General features: G+C 43.9%; 2 protein-coding genes across 2 annotated transcripts in view; one reads left to right on the top strand and one right to left on the bottom strand.

The window, feature by feature from the left end:
• Window positions 1-1,208: 1,208 nt before the first annotated feature.
• Window positions 1,209-1,965, bottom strand: LOC134075963 (retinal cone rhodopsin-sensitive cGMP 3',5'-cyclic phosphodiesterase subunit gamma). The gene is made up of 3 exons (XM_062530989.1): window positions 1,781-1,965; window positions 1,623-1,663; window positions 1,209-1,285 (listed from the first exon to the last, which is right to left on the bottom strand). The coding sequence occupies exons 1-3, from the start codon at window positions 1,963-1,965 to the stop codon at window positions 1,209-1,211; spliced, it is 303 nt and encodes a 100-aa protein (XP_062386973.1).
• A 2,835-nt stretch (window positions 1,966-4,800) lies between these two features.
• The window catches only part of arhgdig (Rho GDP dissociation inhibitor (GDI) gamma), a 37,672-nt gene continuing 30,697 nt past the window's right edge, over window positions 4,801-11,775 (top strand). The window contains exon 1 of the mRNA XM_062532642.1: window positions 4,801-4,956. The gene's annotated coding sequence lies outside the window, so the exon portion shown is untranslated. The remainder of the gene's footprint in view (window positions 4,957-11,775) is intronic.

The raw sequence follows: 11,775 nt of genomic DNA on the forward strand, positions 1-11,775 counted from the left end.
TGTCGCCGCCATATTCACCGTGGGTGTCAGCGCGTCTACACTGGTGAGCATGAGCGCAATCTGCACCGCTAATCCAGTCAGCGTTCATTTAAACCGTCGGCTCACTGGCTAATCTTTTTTACGGCTTAAGCCTGTCCGGCACAGTCCAGTGCGCTCTACCCGACACGCTGACGGTGTGTCCACAGGTAACCTCACACTGTGAGCGCGAAGATGTCAGGTTCATAAACACTACTGTGGATCTGAGTCTCCTGGGAAAAGGGTGTAAAACCACATAGAAGAGCTTCAGGTGCTCTGATTCTGTCAAGGTATAGTTTGGTTTGGAATAGAAAGAGATGAAGCATTTGTTCCTTTATTTTTTTTTTTTTTTTTATATATTTTAGATTTTATTACACAAAAGCAATTTACAAATAGCAGCAGTATGCACTGAATTAGTACATTTAGTTAGAAACATCAGTATATGATGAATTGATAAATAATCATTCATCAATTAAGGTAATATATTACTGTAGCATTAGGTTATCTTAACACCCAGCACAAAAGTCCATTTAAAAAAAAAAAAAAAAAACTATATGTCGGTATAGGTAGTGTATATAGGCAGTAATGAAAGGCAACTGTAATCCTACTCAGCATTTCAAAGCAGTCACATCCCTTGCTAATCAAACAGGTTCAAAAATGGTCCAGTCATGGGGAGCATGTTGTACATTAAAGGGAACGACAGGCCTGTTCTAGTACACACAGAATAGATAAATACCCTGGCACTGGTCTTCAGCTGCAATGCTACCTAAGATGAAAGCCTCCTGTAACACATATGCCTGCTTGTGTTCTCGTCTTGGCTCCATTTATGTTGGTCTCCCAACTTCCGTACAGTATGCTAAAGAAGAGGTGCAATGAGCAACACCATCGCTCTCAATCTAATGTGGAGAGGCAGTCTGCTCGGCTATGATCTTCTGGCGTACTGTGTGTGCATTTAAATTAATGGTTCTGGTAATCTCTCTCTCACACACTTTCTCTCTTCACCTGTCTGCATGTGACCCAGATACATACTTGTGTCACCCCTGCTGGTGTGTTCCTGTACATCCAGGTGCTATGTGTGCTGTATGGCTGGAGAAAGAACTCCGCGGTACTGCATCTGACCGGTCAGGGTGTCCATGCTATGAAGTGGGAGTGATGTCGGACGATGTGGTTGTGGTTGGGTCTGGCGCCGGATCTCAGACGATGCCAAACTGGGCCAGCTCGTGCAGCTCCAGGTGGCTGAAGGCCTCCCACGGGCACACCACCGTAAAGTCTGCAGAGGAAGGTGAGAGCGTTAGAGGCATAGTTTTACATATAGGCCTACTGTACAGTATGTATACATTTTGTGCAGACAGCTTTCATTATGCCATTAAATTGTCATTGTATTTACAACAGATCATTCATGGGAAATATCCACCGATGATCTTGTTATCTTTACAAGCAAAGTACTTACTGTTGTACACACATTCATTTCCAGTGTATTGTCATTGTATTTACAACAGATCATTAATGGAAACATCCACAGATGATCTTGCTACTGTATCTTTACAAGCAAAGTACTTATTGTTGTACACACATTCATTTCCAGTGTAACGGAAATAGATACTCACCACTGCCAAGACCCTCCATGCCAGGGATCTCATCGCCAAATCTATTCGAAAAAAACACAAAACCCGATAAGTCTCCGGGAAGCCTGAATCCCAGTCGATACGTCATTATCAGATCTTGCCTTAATACTCTATTTGTACTGTATAACATCCATACATACCCCTTCACTCCCTTCGTAGGAGGCTTGCTCTTGAAATGCCGGGTCATCCTCTGCTTGAACTGGGTTGGTCCCCTCTTGGGCGACAGGGGGCCGTTGACCACTCGGGTGGGAGTGCTGGGCATCTCCATCAGGTTGCTGGAGCTGCTGCTGCTGCTGCTGCTGCTGCTGAGGCGGTTTCTGTTCATGCTGTCCTGGTTGTCTTGACTGTTGGTACTCTAATAATAAATAACAAAATGGTTAGGACAGCACAAAAAGTTATTACGTGAAAAATGTTGTTTCCACAAGATTGAATTCTGATTGAAATATCCCATATATAATGTGCAGAATGTAGATAAAATAAACTAACTATAAGCATGCTTACAAACATCAGCTTTAGGCTTGAGCTCGTCCGTTACCTGCGAACGCTGCTGAGAGCTACGACAAGGCTTGTCCGTCTGAATGATCCTGAGATTCTTTCCTGTTCTCTTCTCTCCTCAGGTGGGCTGTTGGCTGCACCAGGGAGTCGGGCAGGTGAGTTTAAATACCCCCCCTTGCTGGGGCAACAGCTGCGTCCACTCCCACCACAGTTGAGGACGTCAGATTATGATTATCTCGGAGAGCAATCTGGAGACTCCTGACCTGGGGAACAGGGTCACCACAGCCACCCAGCACACAGCACATCAGGTTCATTCATAAATCCTGATCAGTGGACAGAAACGCCACATGCTTTACCACCTGCTGTGGATTATTTGACAATATGGAGTCCAGGCATTAAGATGATGAATGAATGCCGTAAGCAGGTGTAAACTATTTGCCATTTGTGGAAGCAGGTGTAAACTGTTCACCATTGGGATAGAATATTCCTTCACGACTTTGAAATAAGTGTGACCTTTGTGTCTTTATCATTACACAGTCTGTTCAGCACAGAATAGGTGCGTCTACTTGAATTATAGTCTTGGGTGTAAAATTAGTTGTGCATTCAAACCTATTTTATTGGGAAGAGCAGGCCTAGTTGCTGTTGGGCAATTTCACGGAAAATATGTTTTTTTTGTCACATCCATAACTCCAATAAAATGTGATGGTATGGTATGATGTGAATGATTACATTAAATTTGAGCATTTTATATTTTGGCTGAAGAATGTGCATGAGAAAAATACATACAAAAATTAATGTTATCATTCACTTCATACATTTCATTGCCGTTAGGGACATGACAAAAAGTACATTTTCCATGGAATTGCTCTGTTTAAACTGGCTGAACAAGTTCCCAGCAAACATGGTTATGATGTAAAACAATGACAAGCCTATTCTTCCAGTTATCATCATGAAACACAATGTTTAGAATTCTATTCTCAGGTGTGCAAATAGGGCCTTTACAGTTGGGATGCAATCTCACATCATGTGAACAGGAGGTAATATATGGGACGGATGTCCCTGCTTAGGACTGCGTGTGTGTGTGTGCGTGTGTGGTGTGTGTGTGTGGGGGGGGGTCTCTAATGTGCTTATGGTTAATTCCCTCACGGCAGCGAAAATGTGATTGACCGTGTTTGAACCTGGCCTCCAGCATAGATCACATTACCACTACCAGAGCAGACAACAGGAGATGTCTTTGTGTGAGGGGGGGGGGCAAGTACCAGGAGTCCAATACAGAGCAACCCTGATTTGTAGGGGCTGGTTTGGACATCTGGCACCAACGTGGTTATAGAGGACATGAATGACCTGTTCCCATTCATAAAAAGCAGTCTAAGCATGGCTCAGCCATGACGAGGCATATGCCACGCGTCTAAGCATATTAGTTTAGAGAGCTCCTACTGCCAACGCACACTATGGCTCTTAACGTGTTTACTGATGAAGGGAATCTGCTTTTTTTTTTTTTTTAAAAGCTCCTACTCAACCATGAAAAGAGAAATCAGGCCCAGTTAAAATATCCACCACTGCACTAGATTTGAATACTGAAGGGCAAATACAAAGAACTGAAGTGACACACAATTATTGTGACTCTATTTTACAAATAAGGACAACGCTTTTTCAACTCTGCTTGCCATATTAACCTTGGCAATCAAAGCATTTCAATACCATTCAATAGAATACAGTTTATTATACAATTCCTCTCAAAATAGCTTAGGCTGCTACTACCTGTTCATAGCCTATACGTTTTCTAGTTTAGCCGCATATTCCTTTCTCTTTTACAGTTTTACATTAGGCCAACAATGTGGCTGTGCTGATGTTTGATGGGAGAGGTGGTGAGGTGATGAGAGCTAGGACTGGGAGGATGGGGTGATGGTTCTTCTGAGAATGAGGGCAGAGCTGGGTGGGGTTGGTTTAAAGCCCAGTGCCCTGAGGCAAACTCTCTCTCCAGCATCAGCCGTTCCTCTCCTCCTTTCATGTCGAGCCATCCCCCCTCGTTTTATGTTCTGAGGCTTGAGATGCATTAGCCTATGCAGGAGAAGTGATATAGCACCGCTCACCACCATTCGTTTTACTGCCCCACACTTTTCTCTTCGCCTTTACTAGCCCTGCACTCATCATGTATGGTTCATAACACTAGTATTTATTCTGCAGAGAAAATTGACCAGTTTGGCTTGGCCCTTGGCTGACAAAAGAAGCACGATCTTGCCGAAGAAAATAGATAAATAGATTATTATCCTAAATGATACTTCATTGATTGTTGCCTTTCAGATGACTTGGATCAAAGTGAGAGTGAAAGTCAGCCCAATTATGCTGTTGAACTTGATCTATAGGCCTAGACTGCCTATAGCCTACCTCCATTTATCTCGCCTTCTCCCTCTGTCTCCGATAGAGGGCAGCACTACATTTAAAATGCATGAGCACTTACCAGGTGGTCTCTGTTGGTAATAATAAACTTATTTATCTTTTGAAAATAATATTCATTATTTAATATTCAAGTAGTAGCCTAGTCTAGGCTAGCCATGCGGCCAGTGGTTCAGGTTATGAATGGCGTTCATGTTTGTATGGAGGACGATGCGGACATTGTGGGAGTCAGATAGCCTACTATAAACTGAGATCAGATTCGCTTCGACTCTTGTCACGATGGAAGAGGAACTGTCAGATGAGTTTGAAAAGTTGAAGACGTGTAACGCCCTGACTGACTGCTCTAGCTACCAAACTTCCTGCATCCTTGCACACCGCAGTTGATCTGCCGAGCATCAGCAGCACAACATTCATAAACTTGAAGGTAAGTCGCGTCGGTCTGTTATACATTTAGACATAGGCTATTTGGGGATTTGGACATTTTAATATGCACTAGAAAGTTTTTCATTTCGCTTTTGAGTCGTTTCTGTCATTTTGAAGTGGAAGGTTAGGCTATGACTAACCTGTTACATTGAGTAGGCTAGCATGACGTTTAGGTTGAACTAATAGTCTAGTAGCCTAAAGGAGGGAAACCCTTGAGATTTTTCTTAGAAATAATTTTCTGTTTGCAGTAGGCCTAGTGCCCGAGTAGCCTAGTTAGTTGATACAGAAGTCTAAGTTGCGTTGCTAATTTTTAAGTTGCGTTGACAGCGCCGTGGAATGTTTTCGAAACGATATCATAAGCTTGATGTTGTAATCCAGATGATTTGAATAGTTGAAGTCGATAAGTTAAGATTGTAGGCCTACTGTTTAACATCTAAGTTTAATAATATTGAACAGAAAGCAATTATGTTAATCAGTGCTTGGTAAGTGTGAGCATCCTTTGCCATCCAAAACCACATCCTGTAGGCAAGCAAATGACAAATGGCGTAGGTGTGTGTGTGTGTGTGTGTGTGTGTCTGTGTGTCTGTGTGTCTGTGTGTGTCTGTGTGTGTGTGTGTGTGTGTGTGTGTGTGTGTGTGTGTGAGAGAGAGAGAGAGAATGTAATATGTGTGTCTGTATGCATATATTGTACAAATGTGGGTGTGACTGAATGTGTTCATGATGTATGATACTGAATAATTTCATAGAATTGTGGAGGAAGTGACTTTTTTCAATCAGGCGCTGTGACATTGAGAAATGGGCAGAAATATGCAGTGCCATCCATTCACACACGGCTTTGGCAAATCATTGTATCAAGACAAGTGGTTTTCAAATGAGACTGCATGCGAGACAAATTGGTCAGACTTTTATTCCTCTAGAATGCTATCCATTAAACACTGCCCAAGTATTATGATTTAAAGCGTATCCTCAGATCAATTCAGATAATTTCCTTGATTGCCATGATCCACAGTCACACATGCCTTTTTTTAGGTCACCAGTAATGCATTCAAGTTGCTCTTGTTCTGTTCTGTTCCCCCCCCCCCCCTCCTTATCACAGCTCTTGCTTGTTGGATGCTCATATGTCTTATAGCAAGCAGCAACATACACAGTATTTTAATATTCTGTTGTGATCAAAGACTTCCACGTGGTCTCGAAGCTCCCGGGCCTCGCACTTTGACAGCCGGAGGTTTGTGTCTTTCTTTTCAAAGACAGAAAGCAGACACAGCACTTCTCTTTGTCATAATAAGTCCCTTTGAAATGAGTTTTTTGAAGAATTCATCCGTGAGGAGTCTACAGAGAGCTGAGTGACCTTTTGTACTGCTTGACTATTAATTAACCAGTATTATTCATATGTAGGCTATGAACGTGTGTAAATGTGTTAGCTCACCCGCTTTGCACTGGCACATGTTTTGAGACCCTCATGGAGACATTTTGAAATGGTATTTGTGAATGTAAAGATTCTGACAAGGAGTGCTTGAGTCCAATAAGTATGTTATAAAGTCTGAGTATGGTGTGCCAGTTGTATTATTTATGGGTTATTTGATTCTTCAGGAGACATTGATATAGTTATGTATGCACACAGGCTATGTAAATAGTAGTAACAGTAGTGGGAGTCAAATGTGGCTTTCTTTCTGAACAACATGAAGCCACGTCTTTATAACCCAACTGCGATACGCCAGAAATTTCTCATATACAGTCTCATATTCAAAAATACAATTACTGTATTTACACAGCAGCAGCCTATGCATCTGCATTGGTAGCACATGCTCCAGGCTGGTGCAGTTGTGTAAACTGCAGTGCAGTCTGTCATTCTTCATCAGTGCTTTTATGATTCTTGTGTCCGGTGCATATAAAAAAACCAACACTATTAAAAATGATCAGCCTTGACTAGCAGCCACATGGGGTATAAGAGCCTACTCTGCGATGTCTTTCTCAAGGGGCTATGAAAATGATGAGCGATCTGAGAAGTTGGTTTTATGCAGACAACCTTTAAAGAGCTGTGGAACCTTGGAACATTTTTATTGGTACCTTCGGGCCACAAGTCTGAATGGGGCGGAAGACAAACATTGTGGTGTAAAGGCCCGTTTCTGTGTCGGTGGCACATAAATCACGTCGTATATGAAATACAGCGCGCCGTTCCAGGAAAAAGGGCGAGAGGCAGCCGTGGAAGCAGTAACAAGGGGTCAGTTTCTCATAGTCCCGGGGTCAGCAGGTCTTCGTATTCCATTTCGCCCGCAGCGGTTTCATCAGTGCACCCACCACTACAAAACCAACCGCTCAAACAAACAAACAAACAAACAAACAAACAAACAAACGCCCCCTCTGACAAACAAATACCCTCAGCGCGCACAAACAAACAGTTGCCACACGATGACTTGGACCTCTTTAAGAGTCCATGTGTGCTAGCGGCCTTGCACTGTTTGTTTCCCATAGTGCCGCGGTGGTGGTGCTCTACAGGCCGTCGCTGACAGGTCCCAAAAGAGGAAATTGTGGCCATTCCTGGCAGAGGCTGATAAACCGGGTGTCTGTCCATTGATTGATTGTATTAGACTTTCAGCTCCACTGAAGGCTTCTATCCTTGCCTGATGGGGGTCTGTTTAATGTCTCCCAGGGCAAGAGAGGTGAACAAAGGGGGGGTGGGGTGGAGGGTGGATGATATGGATTCTAGAAGGATTCTCCTTTGGGATTCTGCCTTTGTCAATGTAGACTTAAAGATGAACAAGAATGTGGGTGTTTTTACAACACACACGTGTGTCATACGAACACAATGTAAAGCTTTGTCCTCAATTCTTAATGTGAATTGTTACTTGATCTATTGGAGTCAGTGGCATTCTAAGCATTGGGCACGATAATGTTTTTGAGTTGACACATTTTGAAAAACAAACCCTTTTGTTATCACAATCTGGTTGTCTGGTTGGCCATATTCACAACTGTTTACCTTTGTGTGTGTGTGTGTGTGCAGAATATATTGATAATATGTGATAGTGAATGTAGATAGGCTGCTTTCCTATTCTGACTGGGATAGAGTCATCACCACCATAAGGCATGCTTGCATGTCACTTAAAATATAGGCGTCGGTCCTATTTCTAGCATGCCGGCGTTTTCTGTACAGCTCGAGCCGTGCCTGATACTGTATGTGCACTGTATGTCTCTCAGGCAGTTTGCACGCTCTAACCTGTTAACTAGGGCCGGGACTTTAGCGCGTTAATTACGATTAATTAATTACACAAACATTAATGCGTTAAAAAAATTGACGCATTTTAAATCGTATGCCTATTTATTTTTGCACCGCGGAACGTTTCTCACTGGATGAGTTTCAGACGGACCGATTATACTGGAGCACCAAGTAACGCACATGAGTTCGGTTCAGACAAAACAAACCACAGTGGCACAGTGAACATGAACAAAGAAGCTGATGTGACCGCGTTGGTTGGCCCCGTGGTTGGGAAATGTTGTTACAAAAAACGAACCGATGGAAGCGTAGATAAGAGCATGGTTGTGAGCAACCTATGCAACAAGGACGTATCACCGCAGGTATCACCTCAGTGCAAAACATAAAGCAGCTAGCTGCTAGCTGCTAGCGTGGACAGACACTTGAGGGAAACCTCTGAGCTTTATTTATTAAACAAATAGCAACCGAGTTGCTGTTACAGCCACAACTCACGCTTATAACAGTAATCCACCGCACCTAAATCCATGTCCAACTTTCATAGACCTAAAAGAAACTTCACACTCAGAACCGCATACAAGCACACACGCACACACGTAAACTCCGCCCCCCAGTTCCCCTTAAAGGGACACAACAATTTCATGAACTCAACTCAAGGTAACAGGTGACACAATTAACAGGATACCACAGTATTATAGTTTACAGAAGGTCTACCTATCTATAGGCTACATGGAATTCTGAAAATGTACTATTTCTAAATATGGTATTGCTACACTTTATGGCAAAAATTGCACTGGTCTGTTGGACTTATTAATAAACAATATTTTTGTTGCTTAAGCTTAGGCCTATGTATTCAGTCATTATCCAATAGTAGGCTATACTAAAAATCCATGTGAAAAAAAAATTCTTCTCGCTGTTCTCAGGTCATATATTTATATACAATTAAAATGCGATTAATTTCGATTAATTAATTACAAAGCCTCTAATTAATTAGATTAATTTTTTTAATCGAGTCCCAGCCCTACTGTTAACATGAGAGCCGAAATAAAAACGGACACGTCACACAGCTGACACGCTCACGCCACGCAAGCAGAACAGAGGTGATGGTGACTGGTATCACACACCCCTTAGCTGAGGCCTTCATCTGGGATGCAGATTGCGGGTGGCGGTAGCTCTTTGGAGGTGGAAGAGGACAAGACACTGATCATCTGCTCACAAAAAACTCCCGCTAAGGAGAACACCAAATAATTGTTGCCTTTCAGCAAAAAAGAAAGGTGATGTTTACACTATTTCTGAGCCGAGGAATGAGTGTGTCTTACAGTAACTCGTATTTGGAAGTGAAAAACCATGGCAGATAGGGCCCCTTTTGACAATCTAAGGTTCAAAGCTGATCTTTCTCTTCTGCTTCTCTCTCTTGAGAGCGCTGAGAGCACTGTGGTTGTGCTTTGAAAAATAACAGTCATCTCTGTCTTCCTGTTTGCTCAAGGCCTGGATGCTCTTTCACTTCCTGTAGCTTTGTCACTTGTGCGACTGCTGTGTTGAAATATAGCCGTAAAAAGCTGTTGTTATTTCTTCTCTCATTTCTTAACTCATTTTTTTTTTACCCATTATGCACGGTTGCACCTGCTATTTCAAGCCTTTTTTGTGTGCTCAGTTATGATATGACATTTTTTGGAGGGGGATTTTTGATAAGCACATGCAGGTATTTCTGCTGTTGAATTTAGAAGGACATTAGTGGACTTTGTTGATGCTCGGACATGACCCTTTGTGCTGGTGAAAAAGTTCAAGTGTTCCCAGAAAAATACACACATCCTCCCAAAATAGCCCCCTTATGCATCGAAAGTTGAACTGCTTTTCCTGTTATATCCCCCATTGCCCCGTGTGGGGTCTGATTGTACGCCTGCTGTTGTGTATTTTTTGAATGCCGCTCGGGGACAAACACTGCGAGTAGCTGACTGTTTGCCAGAACAGAGCACTAGGAGGACTAACCACCGGGGACTCATCTTGCACTCGTTATTTGTGGACCGCTCAGCCATTGATTATGAGACAAGCCCTGTTCGCCGACTCCTCCTCCGCCAAACTGTCGGACGTGCACCAAAGAGCTTTGGTGGTGAAATATTACGCCGGATTCCTCTGTGTTTTCCATCCAGCAACCAGAGTTGGGTTATTTTCCCCCCATTCTGATCCCCCCACAGATGATTTAGCCCATAGAGAACGTGCAGCATCATGTCTATTTATCACAAAGTGCTTGAATGGGAGAGCTAGAAAAACAGCTTGTGGGTGTCTCTCTCTTTCTCTCTCCCTCTCTCTCTGTATTTCTCTCTCTCTCTGTCTGTACAGGAAATGGACTGCAGCACATTTTGCTCTGCATATCTTTTGCCTGATCAGCTCGGTCTTTCGCTTTGTCGGCGATGAACCGTTTTCTGCGCCTAAAAAGGAGCCGCACCTTTGATCTTTGAGTCAACTAGGCACGGGCAGTGCATTCCCAGTGGGGGTGCTGCTGCTGCTGTGGGTGGGGGGGGGGGGGGGTATTGGGTGGTGGGAGTGGGAGTGGGGGGGTGGTGTTGGGTGGTGGTGGGAGTGGTGTGGTGGGTAAAGGGGGAAAAAAATCAGAGTGCCAATTGGAGCTCATTGAAAATCAGATTCAGCTCAGAGCTCAGGGGGTCAGAACACGTACACACACACACACAGACACACATATTCACACACACACACACACACACACACACACACACACACGCCCTTTTGCGCGGCTCCTACTGCTGTTGCTGCTGCAGCTGCAGTTTTCTGATATGATGGTGGGCTCGCGGTGGCCGGCCACTTCACAGGAGCCCGTGCATCAGCCAGGGAGGGAGGGGCAGGGCATGCCTGTGTATGCACGAGGGGGCATCTCCACGGTAACCTCACATCCCATCCACCTTGACAGGTGGATGACCTCACCGAGTAACAGATGAAGCAGGGGAGGTTGGGGGGCGAGGGGGATGGTAGTTTGGGTGGTGTGTGAAGAAACATCTTTATCAGGAAAGGAAGGGACGCTTTTATCTTTTTCCTCCTCTATGTGTGTTGATTCTGTTCACTGTAAAGGGAGTGTAACAACATGAAAAGGAGATAAGAGCAGTGTGGAGTATGCAACAGACAGATGTGTTTTAGGAGTGCAGTCAGTGTGTAGTATGCAACAGACAGATGTGTTTTAAGAGTGCAGTCAGTGTGTAGTATGCAACAGACAGATGTGTTTTAGGAGTGCAAGCAGTGTGTGTACTACGCTACAGACAGATGTGTTTTAGGAGTGTGATCAGTGTACTATGCAACAGACAGATGTGTTTTAGGGTGGAGGGGGGAAACATTGCACTGAGAAACTAAAATCAAAGGGAGACCACAGAGAACTGGGCATTTTCAAAAGAGACAGAAAGAAGAGAGAGAGAGAGAGAGAGAAGAGAGATTCCACAGACGGATGGAGAACAGAGGGATGAGAGTGAGGCAGAGAAGAGAAGAGCCGAGCAGAGCCGAGCATGGGCTGGGTGGGAGAGATAGAGAACGAGGGAGGAGAGAGGAGGGGGGGGAAGAGGAGAGGGAGAGAAAAAGGATGAGATCATCGCAGTCGCCTGGTTAGTG

This window comes from Sardina pilchardus, chromosome 3, assembly GCF_963854185.1.
Source record: "Sardina pilchardus chromosome 3, fSarPil1.1, whole genome shotgun sequence".
Classification (NCBI taxonomy): domain Eukaryota; kingdom Metazoa; phylum Chordata; class Actinopteri; order Clupeiformes; family Clupeidae; genus Sardina; species Sardina pilchardus.